Source organism: Sabethes cyaneus, chromosome 3 (assembly GCF_943734655.1).
Source record: "Sabethes cyaneus chromosome 3, idSabCyanKW18_F2, whole genome shotgun sequence".
NCBI classification, from domain to species: Eukaryota; Metazoa; Arthropoda; class Insecta; order Diptera; family Culicidae; genus Sabethes; species Sabethes cyaneus.
Genome location: NC_071355.1, coordinates 210400863 through 210427559, shown reverse-complemented (window position 1 = coordinate 210427559; position 26697 = coordinate 210400863). Strand labels below are relative to the sequence as shown.

The 26697-nt window shown below is 40.4% G+C and overlaps 1 protein-coding gene across 1 annotated transcript in view; it reads left to right on the top strand.

The window, feature by feature from the left end:
• Positions 1–8551, top strand: part of LOC128741828 (serine/threonine-protein phosphatase 6 regulatory ankyrin repeat subunit A) — a 138645-nt gene extending 130094 nt beyond the window's left edge. Inside the window, exons 14-16 of the mRNA XM_053837911.1 lie at positions 420–548; positions 7472–7604; positions 8283–8551. Of these exons, the coding sequence (XP_053693886.1) occupies positions 420–548; positions 7472–7604; positions 8283–8551 (531 nt within the window). The remainder of the gene's footprint in view (positions 1–419; positions 549–7471; positions 7605–8282) is intronic.
• The last annotated feature ends 18146 nt before the right edge of the window (positions 8552–26697 follow it).

The window sequence follows — 26697 nt, the reverse complement described above, 5'->3', positions numbered from 1 at the left end:
CGGTCAGTTCAACCAGTTTCCCAGAATCTGTTCCGACTTGTCAGTGACCTGGTGGGTGTGCGTTATATGACCAAATAAATTGCTCTTCTATTTTCCCTTTTTTCAAACTATTCAATTACACTCTAGTTTCGTTTCCAAATTTCTACCCTTTCTATTTTCTAAATACTTCCTTTCACTTCATTTTATCATCTTTAACCTATCAAACCCCACCCCCCTGCTATCTTATCCCACCACCACCACCTAACAGACCTCGGCTTAGTCAGCTAGATTGCTTCAGCGAAATGCTTCTCTCTTTGTTCTATTCTCTTTTCAAACAAACCAAATCAACGCACATCACGACTTTCGACTTCTGCAACAACAAAAAAACACACAACCATCACCACCCACAATCGAACAAAAAAAACAATAACATAAACTAGGCACAATCGGACATCGAGTGGAAGTACGGTCTGTCCAAACTGATTCGCAACATGCACCGAACGTCAACGGCACCGTCCCCGATGAATCTGGTTACCACCTGGTTCGTGTGGATCTTCGAGAAGCTGCGGGTAAGTTGAACTAGTTTGGTCGGTAGTAAGAACATAGGGAGGAAGGGATCTTTTATGGAAGTTGGGTAATCCTAAACATTGGGCAACCAACGTGTTCGTCTGAACGCCGTTACAATAAGTGGGAAGTGAAAACTACATAGCTTATAAACTTTTACATACATATTTCAAATATTCTCCTGCCAGTTAATCCGCTAATTCAAAACGTTAGCTTCAATGACCGCTAATCGCTAAATTATGCAAAAAAGCTTTTCGGAAATCAACGATAATTACCAATCTATTCGTTACCTAAGCTTTATTATATTGCTGTGTATTACGAGATTGCTGTAAAAGTGTTAAAATTTGTACTATTATTTTAATGCATGCGATGATAAAGTGTAATATTAATTCCACTCCTTATCAATGAATGGTTTACCAGAATTATTATCTGTTACTCCCAACGCATGTAATTCTTCTTGAAAAAATACACCAATTGCTGCACTCAGTAATTGGTTTAGCTGTATTTTACTTCACAAGTTAGCTCTTTTAAATGACTCGAAATGAATCATTTGTAGTGAACGATAAAATTACTTGTTTGAGTGGTTTGCATGACATCATTTGCTATAAAAATATAATATCAAATTTAAATTTAAAGATAAAGAGCAGTAACTGTAAAAAAAATTTCCTGCTTAAACTAACCTCAGACTACAGACTGTGAGACTTGTGTGTACCTACTTAATATTATTTTAAGCACTGGGGAAGTATCTACCCAGCTGGCCACAATGGCGGACGGGATAATTCGTGTTCGTAATATTTGAACAGCAGTTTTGACATTTCCGTAATACATCACAAAAATCACAAATATATTACTGAAATGTCAAAAAGTATGTTCAAATGTTACGAACAGGGATCATGTCATCCGCCATTATAGATCGTCAAAAGCTGAACATAAAAATTACTAGGAAACAAAAACGCAACGTGAAATAATCCAGTAAAAAGGTGTAATAATTTTTGTTCTAATCAAACGTTCTATCAAAATGAAAATTTCGATAGTTGGAAGTCTTTTTCCATGTTAGCAATCCTAGAATATTTTTCAATTTATGTACAATTCGATGTTTAGATTGAAAAATGTACACCATGGGAGAAATGGAGCGGTTTCTTCCGGAAATTGTACTCTAGAAAAAAATTGCTAATGATTTTAAAAACCGATAAAAACGCTAAAGTTGCTACTTTGCAAAATTCTGAAAAATGATTAGATTATTTTTACGACCTAAGTTAGCCTTACGGTACCCCCAGGACTACCTTGAACGCTCGTAAGTATACGTGAGTATCTTGAGTTAACGTGACTGCTCGTTGCGATGTTATTATGCACCTAGTTGTTCACTTACCAGAGACTGTATTGTGAATTATTAGTACATATTTAGTCATAGTATGCACCCCACATCTATCTGTAAATAGGTTTGGCCCTTAGAAGGCCGCTGTAGGCATAATTATCCATGCGCCGGAAAACAAAAAGAAAAATCGCACTGAGAATTAGAAAACGGGTTTTGTAAATATTGTTTAATTTCATGGTTATGATTTTTTCATTTTTGAAAAACTTCTGAAATACCACTTACGTATATCTTTTTATATATAATTTGATCAAATCGGACATCAAACGTTAGTCAACAAAACATCAAAAAATTATAAAAAGTCACTGGCAGTAGGGTCGATAAACAAAAAGTAAAGAGTAAACATAACTCGGTGGATGCACATGCCATTGACTGTTCATTGGCATAGCCGGCAACTGACTAGTGTTTCTAAGCACAAATTGAATATGTTGTCAATCTATATGTCAGAAACATTGAAAAGAAAAACTCTCTGAATAAATAATTGGTCGCTAAAATTAGGAGAGTGAAAACCTGACATAACTCCCTCTATGTAATAACAGCGCGTTGGCGAAACATTAAAATACCCTTTATCCGTAACTATCAAGCCAGGGGATGATAATTCGGAGACAATCCGATTATGGAATCCATGTCGGATTTAGGATCCACTTCCAGCCTTGTCGGTCTTGAACAACCATTCTTTAATAGCCCCTAACACCCTGTTTCACCCTGGTTGGGTTTCACCCATTTACTGTTTTAGCTTCTTCATCAACAGCGCACATCGAACAGGTACGAGATCTGCCGCAAAGTCGTCGGCCTTTGTCGGGTTCTCTGCATAATACTGTTTTTGCTGGTCACTCATACGACTTCCTGACTACGTGACCAGTCTACTGTAGTCTGCTGTGTTTTAGTTTCTTCACAATATCCACGTGTTTGTATACTTGGTATAAGGCTTGTTCGCGACAAAATCTGGACACCTCAATTTTGCAATAAAACAAATTTGCTTGAAGTTTAATCCATGAAACAATTTTATATCATTTATGTGTGTATCGTTAATAAATTATCAAACAAATTAACATTACTTATTTGGTCTGCATGAAAAATTGGTGAACTTTGGAGTTTACCCTTGCCATGAGGGTCAGTGCAGACTTGTTGGCAATCAATTTAGCTGCGTTTGTCTAAAATTTTCGAAATTTATCTATAGTTGTTGCTTGTTGTTTGTGCTGGGACAGCTCTCTCTTCACCAAAGCCCAATACCACTCGATGGGGTGTAACTCTGGATAGTTTTTTTCATGTTGGGTATCTTTATCACTGCGACCATTTGTTTGATCTATTGTGATATAAACCCCGTTTTATTATAGATATATTGTCAAGATGACGGTACAACATGAACTTCATTAGCATCATACTATTCCAAAACATCTTTGGCGTAATGACAGGATGCCAAATCAGGCCAAAACAGCGAGGGTACTTCATGACTGTGTAGGAACGGTAACTATCGTTTCTGCAGGCATTCTTCACGGTATATTTCCTTGTTAACCGTTCCCGTAGTATAACTTTTGCTGGCTCGACCACAGCTGCATGTGTTTTTTGGGAAACTTGGTTTTCTTCTTTGTCCTAAAATGCTTTGCAACGCCATTCCGTTTCATGGCAGTGTAAAAAGACATACCAGGAAGCTGTTTAAAGTCATACGTTCCAGCGTCTATTATAACGCATGGAAACTTCGTTAAATATTCGCGATAAAGCTTACGAGCGCGTGTTTTGGCCGCCGAATTTTGCTTATCATTACGGTTTGGCACAGTCCTCACCTTGAAAGACTTCATGCCTTGTCGTTGCTTAGAAGTGTGTACGAATGTTGGCGTCATTTTTATTTTACGATTAATGGTACGTACAGAAAGATCTCATCTCCTCCGTAATATTTGTTTTGCCTTCGTATCCTCATAGTGGTTCCTCAGATCCGTTTTTGTTTCACTTCCCTTCTTCCTAGCTGTTGTCAAGCGAGTATCGAACGATTTTAAAACACTGTGAACAGTGCTTGGAGGAAATCAAAGCTTTTTGGAAAGTTTTCTGAACGAGAGATCCGGATTTTTATTGCGACCGCACACAATTGCTTTTCGCACCTGCTCTTCTTTCGACACCATTTTGCGCTGAGCGCTTGTAAAATAAACAAGTGTTATATTTTCAGAAAGAACAGACATACGTCTACCACTCTGCAAAATATTTCACTCATTGTTAATGTATTTCCGAAGCTGTGTGTGTTTAGGGGTGTCCAAATTTTATCGCGAACAAAACTTATTTTGCGATTCATGCGCCACACTCCTTCTTCTAATATGCCCCTTAGAATTGATCACAGAATACGCTCACGTTAGCCTCAAAAGCGCCGAGACTTCGCCAATCGCCCTCTTTCAACCATCGGATGAATTAGCATCTTGTAGAAAGCAAGTTTCGTACAGAGTTGCAGGTTACGGGACCTCCGCTAACTACGTAATCCATTGAAGGCCTTGGGGGAGTTGTTATCCGCCTTTTTACTTCACGGCTTGCATCGCTGTCACTAACATACCAAGGTAAACAAATTCGTCGACCACTTCAAAGGTATCTCCATCTATCACCATCGCAGTTTCAACACCCGAAGTGCTACCACGCTCTCTACCAGCCATCATATACTTTGTTTTGGCAAAGTTTATGATAAGCCCTATTCTCGCAGCTTCCTCTTTAAGATGCGCGTATGACTCTTTCACAGCTCTACGGTTAATACCGATGAGATCGATGTCATCCAAGAACCCCAGAAGCATGTGAGATTTCATGATGATAGTACCGCTTCTCTACACGACTGCCCTTTAAATAGCACCTGCCAGTGCAATGTTAAACCAATAACTGCAAATTAGATAGTCCGTCACCTTACTTCAAACCATCTAACGTCACAAACGAGTCCGATGTCTCACCCACTATTCTAACGATTGATTTTGACTCATCAAGGTTGTACGTATCAGCCTAACCTGTGTTGTTGAAAAACCATGGTCAAGCATAATTCGTCACAACTCATTTCGTTTAACTGAATCGTACGCCGCACCGTGGCACTATGGGCCAGAAATTAAAATTCCGGGATAAAAATATTGGCGGTTAAACGGCATGTCTCAGCTCAATGTAGTCTTCGGCAACTTTTTGATTGAAAAATTGATGCATCTTTTGTAGGCGTCGTCCAATATTTAGGCGTTACTTAAACAACAATTTAAGTAATAACTTTTTGAGTATTTTTTTTTACCTTTTTAGTTTCCAAATATTAAAGATAAACTAATTTCAAGCATTTTTTCTCAAGATATCAAACTTCTACATTTTACCCATTTTCAGCAACAGACCTTTGTTTATAAACGACCCCTCAAATCACATTTCTTTTAACATGGTTATTTGAACAGACAGCTCGATGTGATGTTTTAGAAAACATTTTGCACATAAAAGATGAATATTTTTGCTGAACATTGTTTTGCTTTATGCGCCCTAATTAATAAGATATAACTGATTTTAGGTTAAAACCGTGTGATGGAAAATCCGAATATCTTAGCCATCTGCAAGTATCTGCAATTAGTTTGCATACCAATTTGTAGCGAATCTGCCCAACTGTATATTTAAGAGAATACCGGGGAATACCATGGCTGGAAATACCTTTTCAAAGATCCGTTTGACAACTTGACAACTGCAACCTCGACACGCAGAATCGCTCCTTGAGCTCGTTCACACAACTGCATTAAAACACTTTAGGTCCATTTGGTTGAAGAAACTGGATTACGATTGAAATTAGTCATAACTCGGTAACCACAACTACTTTGAAACAACTGTGCTAGTAGGGAATGGTCTAAAAAGCAAGCTCGTTGTTTGGAGGCTGTCCAATCCTGTTCCGTTTCCTATTAACATATTCTGTCCTATTTGTTTCCTTGTTCTTGAGCTGCCAAGGTTCAAGGCTTGTGTTGTAGACCAGCATGAAACTAGCTCACCGTACCACTTGATCCGCGAAGAATGCCCAACGAGAGAATTGCTCTAGCTCACTAGCAGATCAGGACTCGGGGCCAAATTTTAATTAAACAACTCCGAGTTTAGGGCCACTTATCGAATACTTGCAATCATGTCTTTAATCGCTCTAACAGATCATTTATTGTACTATCTTTGAACTACTTTTCCACTTATCTATAGCTTTTCTAATTAACAGTGTATGAGTGAGGCATAAGATCGTTTCATATAAGCTAATGTTCGAATTTCTGCCTCATCGACCAAGTGACGATATGACATTTGTACAGTACTAGCCTTATCTGTTATAATTTGTGCTACAACAGATGGTTATTGTATTTTTTATTGCATTGCGTTATTATTTTTTTATTGCTATATTTTACTGTTATTTATTTACCACATTTTGAACGATTTAGTACAATCGAATATAACAGAATTTCTTACCATTTAATATAAATTCCTATTTAGATGTTCTTCACTTTTTGTGAATTTTATATTTTTCCAACTTACATCTTTTTTAATTTTTATCTCTTTCAAGTTTCTTTCATATAATTCGTATTTTTATCTGTTTCTAGACTGTAGTGTAGGTACCGGGATAACATCTGAAATGCTTAAGCTCAAATGCCCCCTTCCAGGATATTCAAAGTGAAATATTTTTGGTTGATAAAATTTGTGATGATTGGTCATTTTTATTATAGTGTGGACTCGCTTATGAAAGTTAAAATGCAACAAGTATTTTTAGACTTAGAAGTTTTAAATTGTGCTTTAATTGCATTAAATCAGACTTGTATGATACAATTTAGAATTATTTAGAAGAAAAATTGTTGTCGTAATTGGGTATCTGTAATTGTTATGTATCAGTACTTAGAATAATTTCCAAGAGTTCATTGATGGATCATCACCTAAATGGCTGCTGTTATCCTGATTAACCGTACTAATTAATCAATACAGTCTTTTCTAAGTGTATTTAGGAAACTCACTGTAGCATTCACGGACACTCAAGACACTCGGTAGCGCACGAGGAATCCTAAGGGCACCCTTTGGCACCAACTATATACATCAAATCAAAAACACTTTCGATTTCACAAAATAATTTCTTTTCTGGACATTCGTAAGTACATGCTATAAATCTTAAATTGAATAGTAACATCCATATATGCAAATGTCACTTTCTTAAATGTAAATACATTCTGACTGGAATCTCTTTATTGCAGTTTTTGCTTCCTAATATTACACTCGAACACGTAACAAAACACACTCGAACAAGGGATAATCACTAAATTTAATCTAATCTTGAAAAACGGCAATTCATCTAACGGCGTTCAGAAACTTTCTTTCTTGCCCATCATGATTCACTACCACTGATGGAACTTTGATATCTCGCGTTTGCGTCCAAAGCGCAAGCTCATCGAAATGAGCTTTCCTTTTTATTTGGGCAACTTCAACTCAACTCAATCTGACCCTGATCTAATCCAAAAACACCTGTGATAAGTACGAATGACGCTCCCCAACCCAACGCCGAACGTCAGCCGAATCCATCCACCCGAACCTAATGCCATTCACGATTCTCCGTCCCCGCAGGCAAAATTAAGGAAGAAGAAGCGACCGTCGCTGGTGCAGATGATGAACCTCCACCGGGGCCAGCAGAGCCCTCGCTCGAAAGCCGGTGCCAAATGGTTGTCGAAAGTGAAGAAAGGTCAGGTGGCTCCTAAAGGTGTGCACGTGTTCGGTAGCATGCATTGGCGTAGTTTCTCTTACCTTTCTACCTTCGTCTAACCTGGATTGCATTTCCTATGTTCGCTTTGATTTCTTACTTCTTTATTTATATGAATTTATTGACAATTATGTAGTCCTATAGCTTTTAATTTCCCTAAGTACTGTAACGTTGAAACTTTGTAATTGCATAGGTAACGTAACATGTAAGTTAGAAATTGAATCGATAAATACCGAAAACTTTGTAGGTAATGGTATACAGTAGAATGTATTTCAGGTAACTTTAGGTACACTACACACGTGTTAGAGATAAAACACAAATATTGGAAGTACTTTACCATTAGAGTAGGATTTTGAGATTTTGAGCTATTAGTTCCTAACTAACTTCAGTTTAACGTGAAATTGAAATTGTCTTTTCATTACGCTCTAGCTAAAAACTTTAATTTTAATTGAAAGTCAGTTTCAATTTTATGTACTGTTAATCCTCGAATGATGTCACAGAAAATCAAGCCGCTAAAGGGTATAAATCATATGATCAGAAACAGTATCTGTGGCATCACCGTGGACACAGAAAACCTTGTAAAGATCAAATGCATACTAACATTTCGTTCTTCTTGCTTCCTCTCCTGGCACCTCTGTCTGTCGTTTTATCGTGTTTCGTAACCGTTCGTGCACGCAGATTCCACCGCACTGTCCGTCATGCATCTGTCTCCTCTCGGTTCGCAAGTCAGTTTCAACACTGCCAATACGAACCGAATCGAGAACGTTGCCGACTGGGCGGAGATCTCCAAAAAGTACCGGGAGTTGGTTGGTCTCGACTCCGACGATGGCGCTGGCTCGATGAAGGACTCGGAGAGCGACAACCACTCGACGGCCGGAGGCGGTGGAAACAATCCCAACGACGGCCAACAACAGATGGGCAACAACGTCAATGCTAATCAGGTCTAGGAAGCAAAGCTAGCTTCTTCTTGCGGTTGCGCCTAACAGGTTGCGTTCGGTGAAGGGGGGCAATCGGCGGCGGCGACCGCTCAACCGGTGACTGTACACTAAAGACTTGCTATGAGGTGATAAGTTCTAAAGTAGGATTTATAATCAATCATTCAGTACCTTTTGTTTGTTTTCTAAATTTGTACGAAATATACCAGCTTCGTTCGAAAATTGGCATCATGGACAATTCGTACATAATTTTGTTTGATTGGCTTTTAGTTTTTAGATCATGAAAAGCAGGAATTATAAGTTAAAATCAGAACAAGGAACTAATGTAAATAAAGTTTTCTACTCTGAATGTTTGCCGAATATTAGCTAAATTTATAGTAAATTGTAAAATATTTGTACATTTTGAAACACAGATGAGAATAATATATTTTATATGAAGACCGAACTGTACCAATTTTGATTCGCATTAAAATAACCCTGTAATTATTTATATGCCTTTATATCTGCTACGAAGTACCAAATTTAAGTAAGGAAAATCGAGGAAGCAAATAGAAATTTATAGCGATCAGCTGATTTCTAGCAAACTAGTTCTCAACACAAAGCTTCGCAACAATAAGTTGAGCTTTGGAACTTTTTATAGCTTACTTTGCATTCGTATAGAGAACAGACTTCATTTCTGAATTTGCTATAAAAAGTCTAACCCTTTGGGGAATCATTCTAGGGGTAGGAAACGAAACATGGTGATGTACATTTTTCATCAAGCAAAACCGCAGTAACGAATAATTTTGGCATTTAATAGGACACCACACGAACCGTTGCTTTTCAAGAGATGACGCTTTTCTAGTGGTACACTCAACCTCCGCTGACTTCGCATGATCTGAAAGAGGTGTTTTTCATATTAGCGGGGGTTAAATGTAGGAAAATCAAATTTTCTCACTTATCTATGTTTGCCTACCTGAACAACACTCACCAATCATATTTTATTTGTGGTACAGTTACTCTGTTATACTCAATTTTTATGACTTTTGCCTAATTTTAATAAAATATATAAAAATCAGAGGGGTTGTGTACAAGACACGACCGCATATATAGGTGACGCAGGACTACGTAAGTCACTTTGTAGTGATAATAGCATGCATCCATGCTTGTAATCATTCGATTCTGCAAGTATACATTTATCAATGCAGGGTACGGGAGGGTATTTCCAGCCCATTAAGCGGTAGCTCGAACAATATTCAGGAATTACGTTGAAACTATACAGTGGATCCCCGTTCGTTTGAACGATTTCTTCGTTTTTAATTTGAACAACTAGCAACCCTAAATATGCCGAAACTTGTATGAACTGGCCGCCCTGCTCTTTGTTATTGTTTTGGTGGTTTGATTTAGTCTCGTTTAGTTGGTAGTTGCAAACAGTGAATATGTTATTCTCCGATCGGATTTCTATCGTAATCGTTGGAAAATGAAATGTGAAACTGATTAAACTAGGATTAAACACGCTAGATCAGAACAAACAAAATTAAAAAACGGTCAAAGGAACGGGGGTCCACGGTATTTATACGAGACAAGATTTTTATACCAGTTGATAGAATAATATTTACTGAATATCGGCGTGTATTTTGGTCTTAATGAAACGCTACAGTCATCCGGGGCGAAATTGTGCCAAAAAAGCATATGTATTTGTTCTTTAGCTCAGTATACAAACAATTTAGGAAGTAAGTTGATTTCAAACCTGTCAATATATACTAAATTGTTCAATTAACATCTACCGTAGAGATGGTTTAGTTACAATGAAACCTAATTTTACTGGAAGTGCATAAACTTTGGCACAATCTCACCCCTTCTAGGGGGTGACATTGTGCCAAAAACATAAAGTTAGGCTAAAAACCTAAACAGAGAACATAAGCATGTTTATAAACAATACACATAAATATCAGTATAAAGTAGTTCATATGGGGCGTTCATGAACTAACTGGACTATTAGGGGCGGGGGTTGGCCAAAAACAACGCATCATACAACAAGTATGAACGAAAATAACCCGGGGAGGTCTGAAATAACCAAAAATGAGTTCGTAGTCGATGGACAGCCTTTATATAGCTAGTACCGTTTCTAGGGTTAACAAGGGAGAAATATACGAAGGGGTGTATCCTAAGGGGGCATACCTATTTGATCATTTAACAAAACTAACCATTACTTCGTTCGAGAACCCGCGGCCGCAGAACATATGGCCTATCCTACCCCCCTTCCCTCTCCTTAAAACTGGCAGTTTATACACGGTATAATATATTCGTCTTATATTAGAGTGAAAAATTAAAAATTAGTTTAAATTATTTATCAGACTTAATATTCGGTTTGCTCCAAAATGGATGATGCAATCTAATCTGTCAAAATATTGTGCTCAATAGTAAAAAATGTGAGTGCACTGGTGTAGACTGACGTATTGTTGTTGTATATGTGAAATCCATAAATTGGATCGATCATTATGGCTTGGCACAATCTCTCCCCCGTGAAGCTCGAAAAGTACAAAGTTTCGAAAAATATTATTTTCGTAATCAAAACTTATCCAATGCATAATAACCTTTACACATTTACAATACATTGTTTATATACCTTCAAAATAGCAAATTGATGCGATTTCTTGTTTAAGTTGGTTTATGCGGGACATTTTTTACAAGCGTTATTTGCGAGTACTTTTGATCGCGAACTTTGAAACCCTGTTTAGACTAAACAGTTTGCTAATATTATCTGTGTTCCATTCTAAGCTATGAACGAATATGTTATTTTCATCATCATTTTGAGGTCACCAGTTTCTATAGATGTAATAAATTTTCACAAATAAACATTTTTGGGTTTTGGCACACTCTCACCCCCGTGGCACAATCTCACCCCGGATGGCGGTACTGAATTTGTGTTATAGTCGCGAGAAATGATGAAGTCGCTGCGGCTAAATTGAGCCCATTTTCTATAGTGGTGTCTGTGTTTTTTAAATCCGACCGGCCGACATAGCCAGCACAGGGATTAAATGCTTTTCAAAAACAGAGCAAAAGAGAGACCGATGGATAACGTGTCGGTATTGAGATTGCTGACAACTACCGTACACACGCTATGCCGCGTATACGTACACACGATTTGTTGCTGCTGTTGTTGGTTTTTCCATGACGTTTTTCAAACTGGGGGAAAACAAACCACCAACACAACTGCAGATTAGCAAGCACTATAGCCTGTATACCGGCTCTTTGAAGATAACTAGTTTTACAGTGACAACAGCTTGCTGCTGGCGCTAGTGTATCATTGAATTGTGCATATACATTAGCACCAGAGCAAGTGGTTGTCACTCAAATACTAACTCTGTCAACACGATAGAATAATTTCAGGAGTAACTGCCTCACACATTGGTAGGAGAGTGAATAGAGCACCATATGCTGAAATAAAAAACAAAATGCTGCAAGTGCTAGGGAATGAAAATTGATTTATATTTTCATATCAGAAGGGAAAATTTGTATTCTTCCGTGATAAAAAGAAGTAGAATTGTTCTGTGATACCATATTCACAGCTGTTTAGTTTCTAGAATAAGTAAACGTGATCATCACCAAACCATCATCAAGAGCGGATACGCGTAAGCGATTGCTGCTGTTTTTTCAGCATGATTACGTGCTAATGGAAAAACAGTGATTTTGATGTTTATTGAACAAAATTTAGCAAATTACAGCAAAGATTCATTAATTGGTGGTTCGTTAATTGGGCGGTTTGTTAATTGGGTGTTCGCTAATTGGGCTATGTGACAACTTGAATGTCAAAATTGTATGGAATTTTCGAGTTTAGAAATTTCTAACAACTGTCAGTCGGCCCAATTAGCGAATCAGCTGGAGTGCAGTCGTGGCCCAATTAACGAATTTAATTGTACTTACATTTTTATGAAAATAGTTACACAACATTAAAGCTTATGAGTGCTACATTCGTTTCAGTATTGTTATATAGCGGCAAAGTTTTTATTTGGGAATGCGTAGCAAAAAAGGTAATGTATGCCGAATTTAGTAGTGTGCTGGGAATGCCCTCCCGTACCCTAGTAACATTACATACGCTCAATCCTCAAAAGATTTCAGAGTTATTTCTATGTGCATTTGGAAACAATTTAACAAAATCAAGAACACAAACTATTGCTTTTGGTTCCCCAGGTTGAAGGGATTTTACCAATTCAATCCTATTTTATCAACAGCACATCTTTTCACTACACTTCAAATGAAACGGCAAGCACAAGCATGCGTATTCATACAGAGTCATATTATAACCGAACACTACAGCTGTAGCATATTTTTCCAACACAAATATCAAATTCGCCTAGGTTTAATCGTCTCACAGTAAATGTTGCAATTGGCAACACGGACGGGGGATTTCTTCCGTAAATATAATATCAGAATCCAAGTTGAGATTCGTAGAGATATTATAATTTTCCTATAATATACATAATTGTACATATTAATTGCATGCTTAATTTTAATGTGTTTTATCGTGTAGCGTTTACGTGTATGTATACAGAGTTTATTATTAATTGTTGCATGTAAGTGTTGTTGTTGTGGGTTCTTATAAGTTTCCTGTAATTTTAGTTTTAAGTAATATCGTATTCCACTCACGTTTAGTCCCCTTAGATGTATTTTAATTGTAATTCCACTTAGTGCGGCTAGTACAACGGGAGCTAAAATAGGTGATTCATTCCTCCTTATATAATTTTCAGGTTGGAAACTGGCTTATCTTCTGGTAGAATTCTACAATCATAAATCCATAGCTTTAGTATAGATCTAAGAATAATTTTAGTTAACAATACTCACTAGTAGAATAAGCAATTGGTTTTAAGTATTTAAGTTGATAGTATAGAATAAACTAGATTAATTTTAAAGCTTTTTAGGGTACTATAACCGGCACACGTTTTAACTTTTAACTCTATCTGTTGTTTTTGTTTTCATTCGAGTCACTTACCCAGTTGATGACAGACCTACCACGTCACCGCTGACAGCTGTGCATGATATCGATCTCGATGCAGGGTTGACCGCGTTGCGCTGTCGATCTTGTTCAGTTAACCAAGGTGGTGATTGGAAGGTGATGATGCGAGGCCAACTAGGGATGGCCAACAGTAAAGAATTTGCGATCTGTTGGGACAACGAACTTGTGTCGTTTTTTCTGGCACACTTCCCTGTTTTCCAATCGGGAAACCACTAAGCCACTTTTCGAGAAAGGTTTTTTGGAATGACATCCTATCTCAAACTTTGCCGTGAGACGTAGTCCTACGTCAAAAATAAGTTTCATGGAAAATGAATCCTTGCGTGGTATCCAACATACCTATCAGCAAAATTTCATTTTAATCAAAAATAGAATCAAACCGTTTTGTTAGTTGAACTGGAATTGCTCTTCATCACTTTTTCTGTATTTCAATGCAAATTACATAAATGCAAATTGTATACACATACACCATACATACACACATACATTTACGCACATACATACATGTACATACATACATGTACATACCTACATATACACACATAGATACATAACAGACTAACAGACGTAACACTCATTTCATCGCCAATAAAAACAATCATTGTGGTCGGATGGAGGTCTTCTCTTTTAGTAACGGGGCGAAAGAACTTGCTCTGAAGTAACGGGACGAAAGAACTGGGTGCTCTCCATATGTACTTTCGAGAAGATTATAGATCTCCTCTCTCACGTCATCAGGGGTGATAGTGCGATTCTCGTTTCGAGTGATTTTGGTTCGAGACGCCTATTTGTTTAACGTGGTAGAAAGGAACCAAAATCACTCGAAACGAGATGCACAATGTCACCCCAGGTTTTGCATTCGTCGGTGCGTACATATTTAATAGGCTGTAGCTAAAGAATTTGCCCTTAAGGTGAAATTAGTCGTCATCGATTCTGCCAATTTCAAAAGCAGTTTTTTTGTTTGAAACAAAAATTTTGCTCATGAAAATATATTCACTGTGTTCAGATTAACAAGAAGAATGCAGAATTTACATTTTTACAAACAGAACTCCGTTTCTGGGCCTAAAAACTGCTTCCGAAACTGGGCTATCCAACGAAAAATCAATGACTGCTAATTTCCCGTTAATGCTCAACACGCATGGACGGTCATTTATGAACCTCTACCTAATGACACGCTTTATTTGTTTTCCATGTAATACAAATCCGACTCCATACTCTGTTTAATTGCCGTCACTTTAGTAGATGTGATAGTTGAATGTCGTGCACGTAATAGGCTGCTTTGAGCTGTTACCGGATGCGAGTTCTCAAAGCTTGGCGCTCTAGGGGATTTAGCAAACAAAAGCTGATGTTAGTACTAGTAATAAAACGAAATACCACAGGAGGGGGCAGCTCTTGTTATGTTTCTCGGTTGATTCAGAGAAAAACATAAAATAAATTCTAGAATTTTTTGTATATCTGAAAATTTTTGAGTTTCCTTCAATAAAATTTGTAAAAACTCAAAAGTAGTGTTTGAAAGTTGCATTTTAATTGGGTCACCCTGTAATAATAGGTGTGTGCGACAATATTTATGGTAAACTAACCATAATGATTGAAACAAGTTCATACGCTTCCATATTGCATTGTATAGCTCGGTTGTGTATGAGCATGCAACTTTTACGAAATATTGCATGCAATATTGAAATGCTTTGTGATTTCATCTGATCTAGATCTAGTCGAAGCTCTTTATTTCGGCATAAAAATAAAACGTGCTTCCAAATTTCGGTTGAGATTTGAGAGTTAGTCAACTAAAATGTAATTGATAATGTAATTAATTGATGTAGTAGATGTGATATGTATTAGTTAAGATATAATTGCATCTTCGTTTCAGTACTGGTACGGGTATGATTGTTGCCGATACAGAAATAGCTGAAGACCACTAATTTATAACAGATTCGTCAATCGCCCAGTGAAGCACGAGAACTATCAAGTTGTAAAGTTAACAAAATTTAGTCAAATGGTTGAAATAGTTAGATATCGATTGGAAAATGCGACGACTGCACATTGGTAACTGTACAAATTTACGAAATAATAATCAAAATAATCGTTATAAACGCGTGGCAACTAAAATTTAGGAATTTCTTCGAGGCCAATATGCACAACAACCAATGAGCTCACAGAGAAATAAGAGTGTGTGTGTCTCTCTCTCCTCTTTCTGTCAGTATTTTTTGGTTTGTTTATACTTGCCAAGTTTAGCTCAAAATGGCGTCAAAACAAGAAACATTTCGCGAGCACGTTGTACACCTCTACGAATTGCACAAAGATCTAGGCAAATAGTATGCAATACAATATTTTAAATGCAAATATGTTGTCGCTTCGACTACGTACCATACCCTAAGATCCTCAACAACTACTCGCAAGCAAGGTAGTGGAAGACAAGCCAAAATTATGGACGCAGAAGGACTTCGTCTCGGACTCTTTCTAGTGCCTTCAACAACAGGGATTCCGTGAACCAACGGCATACTGCAAAAAAGTAGTTGCAAAACATTGAAAGTCCAGCGCCTCTATTGTTCAAAGGTACAAGTATCAGCGAACCATATGCCCTGGCGGGTGTTGTGGGTTCGAATCCGATTATAATCTCAAATTATAGCTTGGTTCGACTCATGCACCTTCCAGCATTGGACAAAAGGTAGGAGTCAAAACAACTACTTGTTAAGCAGAGCTACGAATATCCCCCCGCCTCTCCTCACCTTTCCGCTCTTCCTCCTCCTTCACCAAAAATTTCATTTCTTTCTCCTACCTCCTTTTCCTTTATCGATTGTAGAACCATCGCTTCAAAAAAATATTAATATATATGTTTGATCGCATTTCAAGGTCAAGACTAAAAACTGGAAATTAGTCTAGAGATTGTTTACCTAGAATCCGACTTTGTGAACTGTAGCGCTCCAGAATAGTCTAAATTTAAATTATGTCTAAATTTATGTCGTTAGTATGTGAAATACCCAAAATTATAATTTTAGTTTTAGTAGCGCAAAATTTAAATAGAAAAACCAGGTCGCTTGTTTTAAAATAGGTGTTAAGATTATTTTCCATCTGAGCTCCTTTATCGAGCATCTAATTCGAATTTGTAAACAGGTATAACCCGTCAACTATGCATCGATTGATTCATTTGACTGTACCGTTTGAGCTGAATTTAAAAGAACTTTTGGGTGCAGCATTTGTAGAGCTAGTTATTATCTACAATATGGTTGAATAAAGTTTTTGCCAAGTAAACGTTCATTTGGCTACCAACGGGGTAACAGCTTTACAGCAAAGCATCATTATAGATATTCAGAGCCGCAGCGTGACCTGGTTTGGCGCCTCCTCGTTTGCTAAATCAGTGTTTCTTCCAAGTTTTTCAGTTTGTCGTCCCAAGAGCTAGCATATTTAGCGGGGCCGATATGCATGCTGCGGTATTACAGATTGGGTTTATTTCCAATTCCCGTCATAGTAAGGAAAGCCACTCTAATTTTCATCATTTCTTAGGTGAATTTAATGAATAATCCAAAAGCTCTGCTGCTGATTTGACTCAAACACACTTACCTTCCGATCCGTGCCCTTTGAATTCGCTAAAAAGCGATTAATAAAGCTTTTGATTGAAATTACGCAACTGACTTTATATCTTAAATTCGTCGTACCGTTTTAAAATCCGTCCATCAAAATTTTTCATCGTCCGAACTAAAAATCACAATAATGTTTACGAAGCTAACACGCATGTATTTGTGTAGGACAGCATGACAAATGTTATTCTGCTAAATTTATGTAGGTTATGCAAGTTTTCCCGGTTGCAGAATAACAACAATGCGTTGCGTGAGTTATTTTCATTTTATGAATGACGGAAATTTAAACGATTAGTCGACATTTTATTCTTCGTCGCACGAAAAAACGTTGGAAATTTGGCTGCTAGGAATTCTTTAATGAAAAAAAGCATTTTAATAGATCTCAGCTCACTTTGATTGATCGGGTATGAGAGGCAACAAACTAAATTATTAGGGAATAACTAATTTTGCATGGTGTGTCATAAAAATCGCCGATATTTTTAATAATTTGTGTTGGATAGGACGGGAATAGGCAATTACGGCGAAGCAGCAATATACCCTAGTAACGAATTCTAAAAAGGCTCGGATTCTCGGAAACTTCAAAAAGAGGGTGTCACTTAGTAAAATCTCTTGCATGATTTTTATAATTTTATTTTCAAATCTTGAATAAACTATTTCTTCTGTTAGAATGAGTACCATAGAATGTTCAAATCGTGCCACAGCTTACAGAAGTGAGCCTCTTGCAAGAAGTTAATATCGCCAGAGAAAAGCCAGATAAGCCGCGAGACAGCGCGAGATGATTGAAATGAAACAGGTTTTCCTTTCAAATTACCGACGAGTCGTAAAATTGTTCATTAAACATAGTTCAATATTTTGCGGCAATTCCTCAAGCCGAAGTTCTTTGTTTGCGTTCCTCGCTCATTAGGTGCGTGCCGTGAGCAATGAAGCGCAAATTTTCCAACCAATAAATTGATCGACAAAGAGTTATTAGCTAGGATACGATAAACATTCCGCCGGGTTTAAATAAAAGTTCTGGCTCACACTCTCGGTTGGCCTTACGTCTGGCTCGTACCTTCAGCCTACCTACTGCTGGGGCTTTCGGCGGAGTTAGCGGCTTCTTGCATTTCGTGTTCTACAGTGCACTTTGCTTTATAATGCCACCTTTCCGTCTTTCACTTCACGCTCATGCACTTCTCCGGAAAGTGTACTTGTTTTCGTTATCGATACATAAATAAATTTATTAGTAATATCGCTTTAATTTGATTGGCTGAAAAATTGCGCGCGCACTCGACCGGCTGTGCTTTGAGCTAATGTGTTATGAGCAAGCAAGCAAGAGCGTCAGTGGGAATTATCCTGTGCTGGTTTCCGTTGGGTGTTAGGGTGGGAAAATCTTTATTCTTCGTTAATGTAATGGAAAAAATGGAACATCACTCAAACACCATTTCCACACATTTCCACAATGCATCAAGCTGCATTTAATTACAAATCCTTTTGCCTTGGGGAGGAAATATTAATTACAATAAATTAACGGTTTTCTGGTTCCCAGTAACTAAATAACTTACCCACCCTAGTTGGTGTAATTAAACGCACTCCGCTGGATGCGCCGTTTGCAAGCAGACCTCCGATCGGCGATTACTGCGTGGTTTTTGCGGAGAAGAATCCTACTGGAGCAGGGCGTAAATTGGCTTGCCATGACGAGGAGCAAAGTGTGGCGGTATTGGCCACCTTCGAATGCTGTGCGCGCAAAGGCAATGCCGGTGGATGGGTTCCTTTGAACTCGGCCGACGGACGATACGGCCGGCTTCGGTTGCATTCCCCCCCCGAAACCGATCGACCTGGACCAGATGAAAGACCGTTGATAAGCGGTCATCAGCGCAGATGAAGGGCAATGAAAATGACGACGTGCGCGATTGGGTGAAACTAAAATGGTGGTGAAGACAAATGAAAAGGTCTTCGATCAGCGACGGCACGGCGGTGTGGCACTTTTCGGCACAGTTGCGCGATAATAACAGTCGACAGTTCATTAAAAAATTGATATTAAAAAAACGGGCGTGCCGGTATCGCAACCGACTAATGAGATACCATTCATACGGGATTTTTCTTTTTTGAAATTTTCACATCTGCACGCGGTCATTCTAGGACATACGATACTGAAAATTACTTACCGCGTCCTTCGGGAGGCGGTTCCGGCGACGCAGGCTGATGTCTACGAAGTTGTTGGAATCAAAATTGTGTCGATGGGTTTATTCGGCGCGGAACAGCGCCTAGCTCAAGGTTTAACCACAGTATTGTTTACTTCATTATTATGGAACATTAAAGAGAGTAAGTTAGACATAAGCTTAAATTATCCAGGAAATCAGAATGCCACATTGCCACGTATCAACTACAAAAAAATCTTGTTTAATTTTCTACATTGACATTATTAATTCTTGTATACAATTTTTCCGCTGTTGTAATATTTCAGTGATAAATTATGGCTTCTCTCCTTGCTGTGGCGGGTAGTCTGTTGAGCGAGGTGGAAATCGATAGTTTCCACACCATACTGAAACAACCCCACCATGATTTATCGTTTCGTGAGAAGTGCTAATTAAATCATAAAACTAAAGCTCTTCCTCTGTTTCGCGCACGCTCTGTCTCCCTTTCTATCACTCTCTCCCTCTGTGGTGTTTCTGTGGGCGATGGATGCAGATTTAGCGACCATAATCGCCACTCACAGAAAGCTACGGAACGGTGCAACCTGGAGATGTTCAGGTTTTACGAGAGATGATAATCGGAGTTGAGAATCGAATGTAATAAGAAGTACATTTTTAATAAAGCTAAAGGCAAAAGAAAACTGAATATTGGAAATTACAAAGCAGGGTTTTCGACAAAAATCGGTTACAGGTCAAGTTTGAGATTTACGAAAAAAGCATTGTTCGTTAGCGTTCCGCTTTCGGATCATAAATTTTCTGATTTTTGATTCGAGTGACTTTGCACTTAGTTTTTGGAAAACAGGACAAGGATTGGCTAACAACAGCTTTTGATCAGGAGCGTGCAGCTGAATTAAGAAATGTGTTATCTCGGCACAAAACCTAAGATAGCAGCCCCATCACAAGACTCGGCAGCGTGGCTCTAGTAAGGCAGCCTACCCAAACTTACCTTACTACGAATAATCAAGAAAATTCGATCTCCAAACATTCAGCATGGGCAAAGATGACGAAGTAGGGAATGGTTGCTTGGTATCTAGAAACGCTGAAGTTCGTGGGTGGCGACAGGATGCTGCTGGAATAGCTAGAACCACAAACATAATAGAGAAGATGTGGAGGAGCTGGTGGAAACGTACGATAGCTGTTCGGCATGGGACATCAAGGCCATCATCGGGGATATGAATGCCCAAATTGGCAGGGAAACTATGTAAAGATCGGTGATGGAATCCCATAGCGTGCAATCCGACACAAATGATAACTGTCAGCGATGCATCAACGTTGCAGCTACCCGAGGCCTGGTGATCAGAAGCACTTACTTTCCTCGCAAAGATACCCCCAAAGCTACCTAGAGATCCCTTGACCAACGAACCTCGAACCAAATCGAACATATTCCCGTCGATGGCCGGTTTCCCTCGAACATCACCAATATACGCTCCCTACAGGGTGCACATATCGACTCGGACCGTTACCTAACTAGTAGCAGTACATGTGAGCTGAAAACTAGCAACGGCTTATATCTCGCGACAAAGTCACCCTCCACGGTTCAACATTCGGCAGTCAGTCAACCCGCGAGTTACCGACCGCTGCACACGAGTACTGGACGAAGCTCTACCTTCCTCTTCGGAGTTAGGTATTTCGACCCTCGAAGACGTATGGAGCAGACTAAGATGAGTTAAAATCTAGTTAGGATCTAGTTATCACAGTTTGTAGAATAGAAGCGCGCGGAACGATTGGTTAACAACCATCGACGTTGTTTATACATTTAACAGTTTTCGCTTTGACAATTTCGGTGATCGTCAAGGGTAACCCAGCGGGGGTGAAAAACAAATTTGAATATCAGAAAACCTCTCTTGACTAACCTTGGAGCAGACTACGCACGGCCGTCCAAAAGGCCGCAACCGCGATGTTAGGTGAAGAAACTTCGAGTGTATCAAATAACTGGTTTGGCGATGGAGAGGAAAAAGAGCTTGGGAAAACTATCTAAGCATTGCCAGCAGAGATCGTGAAGAGCTAGAACAACTATTCCGGGCTAATGAGACGCGTTAATTTTATGAGAAGGTGAACCAATCTCATAAGGGACACACATTGGAGCCTGATATGTGTAGGGATCCTTGGTCACAAACGGGTGCGTGGTGGTCGAAAGCTAAAAGCAGTTCTTCGAAGAGCATTTCAACGGCGATTTCACACACGGAGACGCAGCGGAAGTTAACCTAGTGGTGCCTACAAACTATAAGACTGTCCTGGCTCCCGATCTCGAAGAGATACGGCGAGAAATCTGCCTGCTGAAGAATAATTTTACCATCGGCACGGTAAGCGCAGATTCCCGGCAAAATTCAATAAAAATGATTAGGAGTCACTATCAGAGGCATTTTGTAGTAATAATTGCAGTGATTTGAAAGGTGAAGAAACAACCAGAGGAGTTGATAGAAGCTACCCAACAAACAATTTTGTTGAATAATAGCTTGTTCAACCATTGCACAGCTAATTACCGAGCAACAATAGTTTGACAAGCTGTTATTCAACAAAAATGTTTATTGGGTATGATTTGTTCCATCTACAACTACCACGGCACGGATGATTACTGCGAGGTCCAGATCTTGTTAGGTCGTCTATTTCCAATAGGAAAAGATTTCCTAGGATATTATCAGGTGGGCTTTATTGGGTCCCGTTCCACTAAAAAGCAAAGCAAAGCCATGGGTTTATACCGTCTTTAGGCATTACCCTTCTTTATCGACAGAATTCGCAGCCGGCTGTTAGAGTACAGGAAAATTATGGGGCCAGTGCAACAATCCTACTGACTCTAACTAGCAAGCACCGCCTAGCCGAGATTCTAACAAACGACGACTGGCTTGTTAGACCAGCATCGTACCTCAAAGCTAGCTGGGCGGGCCCGTTCCACTATGGATCAAATTTGCGAACTCCGATAAATCTTTCAGATTGGTCGGGAGTACAATAAGCTCCCGCAGAGTTTAGAGCAGCCTGTGATACAATCGAGCGTAAATAATGCTCGAGTATGGTTTTACGGACCAACAGACGCAGTTGATCAAAGCTCTTCTGGAGTGAGTTATACGTTACGTGTCTGTTTCAGGGGCACACTCGAGTTCTTTAGAATCGTGCAGAGGGTTGCGGCAAGCAGATGGACTGTGTGGTTCGACGAGCGAGCATCGAAACGTGAGGAACGATCTTCAGCAAGAGCAGCCATCTTCTAGCCATCGCAGACGACCTCGACATCATTACTAGAAGCCTTGGGACAACAGAGGCAATATACGTCAGGCTAAAAACGGAGGCTAGGAGGTATTGGGAAGCCTCTTATCTAGCAACTCCTGCCCCTACCTCCACGTGGTACCAGCTGGAATACGAGCAACCTTAGCGGAGATCGGGTAACCAACCCCGGTGGAAACTAAGCTCGTATACCAACAGGGGAGGAGGCACAGTGTGTTTCGACACTGCAAGATGGCAGCCCCATCACGAGATTCGGTAGCGTAAGCCCTAGTACGGCTACCTATCTAAACAAAAAAAAACTTACAACAAGAATCAAGAAATATCTTCTCTGAATATTCGGCATGGACCAAGGCGACGAAATAAGGACATGGAATGGAGACTTGGTACCTGGAATTGCAGATCGCTAAATTTCGTTGGTGGCGACAGGGTACTGCTCGATCAGCTAGAATCCCGAAAGTTTGGCGTCGTGGCACTGCAGTAGATCTGTCGCAAGGGCGAGAAGGTGTGGAGGATCCGTGGCGGCAGAGCCCGGCTTTTCCAGAGTGGTGGAGCGACCAACGAGCTGGAAACGGGCTTCGTGGTGTTGGGCAAAATGCAGAATCGCGTAATGGACTGGAAAGCGATCAACGAGAGGATGTGCGTGTTGGAAATAAAAGGCCGTTTCTTCAACTACACCATCATAAACGTGCATTGTCCACACGAAGGTAGACCCGACGACGATAAGGGAGGGTTCTATGCGCAGCTGGAGGCAACGTACAACAGCTGCTCACCACGAGACATCAAGCTCATCAACCGCGGTGCTAGGTGTGGAAACCTCGAGTGCACGAAATGATTGGTTTGACGGGGAATGCCAAGAAGCGATAGAGAGGAAAAAAAGAGCTTGGGAAAACTACCTGAGCATATCCACGAGAGAGATTTTGGCCAAGTATCGACGAGCGAGGAATGAGTTGACCACGATCCTGAGAAGGAAAAAGCGCCAGAAGGAGGACACAGATCGTGAGGAGCTTGAACAACTATTCCGGGCTAATGATACCCGCAAGTTTTACGAGAAGGTGAACCAAACTCGCAAGGCCCACACACCAAATCCTGACATGTGTAGAGACGAGGGAGGGGATCTAATCACAAACGAGCGCGAGGTGGTCGACAGGTGGAAACAGTTCTTCGATGAACACCTCAACGGCGATATAGCAGCAGGAGAGGCAATGGAAGTTGACCTTGGAGTACCTACGAACGACAACAGCGTACCGGCTCCCGATCTCGAAGAGATCCGACGAGAAATCGGTCTGCTGAAGAATAATAGAGCCGCCTGGAAGGACCGGCTCCCGGCAGAACTCTTCAAAAATGTCCAAGAACCGTAGTAACGGCACTTCACTGGCTGATTTCAAGGATTTGGGAAGAAGAGAAACTACCTGAGGAGTGGATGGAAGGCGTAGGCTGTCCCATCTACAAAAAGGGCGCGGCTAGATTGCTGTAACTACCGCGGAATTACACTGGTCAACGCCGCCTACAAGGTGCTGTCCCAGATTTTGATGCGTCGTCTATCTCCAATAGCAAGAGAATTCGTAGGGCAATATCAGGCGGGCTTTATAGGGGCCCGTGCTACTACGGATCAAATTTTTACTCTCCGATAAATCCTTCAGAAATGTCGAGAGCACAACGTGCCCACGCATCATATTTTCGTGGATTTCAGAGCAGCATACGATACCGTTGAACGCGAACAGCTATGGCAGATAATGCACGAGTACGGTTTTTCGGACAAACTGACGCGGCTGATCAAAGCTACTCTGGAACGAGTGATGTGCTACGTGCGCGTTTCGGGTACACTCTAAAGCCCTTTCGAATCGCGCAGAGGGTTACGGCAAGGGGATGGACTGTCCTGTATGTTATTCAATATCGCTATTAAAGGTGTGATCCGACGAGCGGGCATTGAAACGAGGGCAACGATCTTCAGTAAGAGTAGCCAACTCCTAGCCTTTGCAGACGACCTCGACATCATTACTAGAAACCGTGGGACGGCGGAGGTAATCTACGACAGCCTAAAAACGGAGGCTAGCAGGATAGGGTTACAAATTAATGCGTTGAAAACCAAATATATGGTAGAAAGAGGCTCCCGAGATAGTAACGTTTGCCTCCCACGGACAGTGACTATTGACGGCGATGAACTGGAAGTGGTTGATGAGTTCGTATCTCTGGTCACCGCCGACAATAATACGTGTAAGGAGATCCAACGACGCATTCAAGCTGGAAATCGAGCCTACTTTTCCCTTCGCAAGACGTTTCGATCAAGGAGCATACGCCGCCACACAAAGCTGACGATGTGCAAAACGCTAATCCGACCGGTAGTCCTCTACGGACTTGAGACAGTAACTTTACTTGCGAAAGACATACGTGCACTTGCCGTTTTTGAATGAAAGGTGTTGCGGACTATTTTTGGCGGAGTACAGACGGAAAGCGGAGAGTGGCGGAGACGTATGAATCACGAGCTACAGGCACTGCTTGGAGAGATTCCCATCGTACACCTGGCGAAAGTTGGGAGACTACGCTGGGCCGGCCACGTCGCAAGGATGCCGGACGACTGTGTAGTGAAACCCGTTCTCTTCAAGAACCCCACCGGCACCAGGAATAGAGGCGCTCAACGTGCTAGTTGGCTCGACCAAGTTGATGCCGACTTGTGTGTGTCGAGACGCGCAACGAATTGGCGACGAGTAGCCCAGGAGCGAGTACAATGGAGAGGAATTCTTGATACGGCAAGAGCCACCCCGGATCTCGGCTGATTAATTAAGTAAGCAGGATTTGGGTTACAAATCAATGCGTGGAAAAGCAAATATATGGTAGGAAGAGGCTCCAGAGAAAATAATGGTCACATCCCACCGACAGTGACTATTGACGGCAATGAACTAGAAGTGGTTAATGAGTTCGTATATTTGGGATTTCTGGTCACCTCCGATAATAATAAGAGTGAGCAAATTCAACGACCCATTCAAGCTGGAAGTCGAGTATTCTTTCCCTTCGCAAGACGCTTCGATCAAGGGGCATACGCCGCCGTACAAAGTTGACGATGTACAAAACGCTAATTAGACCGGTAGTCTTCTACGGATTTCAGGCAGTAACTTTGCTTACGAACGACTTACGTGCACTTACCGTATGAAAGGTGTTGCGGACTATTTTTGGCGGAGTACCAATGGATAGCGGAGAGTAGCGTAGGCGAATGAACCACGAGTTGCAAGCACTACTTGGAAAGATTACACACCTGGCAAAACAGGGCAAACCGCGTCGCAAGGATGCCAGTCGACTATGCAATGAAATCCGTTCTCTGCAAGAACCCCACCGGCACCAGGAATAGAGAGGCCCAACGTGCTAGGTGACTTGGCCAGGTTGAAGCCGACATGCTTGTGTCGAGACGTGCAATGAATTGGCAAATAAAACTGACTTTTTGGAAAAGGAGGAGATGTCTAATGCGAAGAACGATTAATTGAATGAACTAGAAAAAAAAGATATAGACTAAAAATATATCGAGTTGGCAGGTAGGGTTTACCCCCACGTGTTTTCGATTGGTACCCGAATGTTTTACTCACAAAACTACTGCAGTTCGTTATATTAGGTAGTCTAATACATAATTTTGTTTTGTTCTCCCGATTCTATCATTCCCCGTATATGCACCACACACTTCCCAAGCGACGTTATTATTTTTATATGACTGCTTTTTGTTTCTGCCGCCGAAAAGATAGACTGTTATCTACTCGGTCAGTGCGATAAAAACAAAGCAATGCGTTGCCGACCCTCGCAAAGCAAGTTTCGTGACAAAATCAGATGTTAGACTTTACTTACTTTACTTTTTCGGCGACAATCCGCTTATCGAATCCATGCCGAATTCAGGAGCCGTCTCCACATTACTCGGTCTTGGGCTGCCACTCTTCAGTTGCCCCTAACACCCGCTGTTCTAGCATCCTCGTCAACAGCGCTCATCCAACGGGTACGGGGTCTGCCTCGAAGTCGTCGACCTCTGTCGGGTTCTCTGCTAAATATTGTTTTCACTGGTCTCTCATCCGGCATCCTTGCTACGTGGCCAGCCCACTGTAGCCTGCCGTATTTTAGTCGCTTCACAATATCCGCATCTTTGCACACTTGGTATATTTCATGATTCATGCGCCTGCGCCACACTCCTTCGTCTAATATGCCGCCAAGAATTGATCACAGGATCTTACG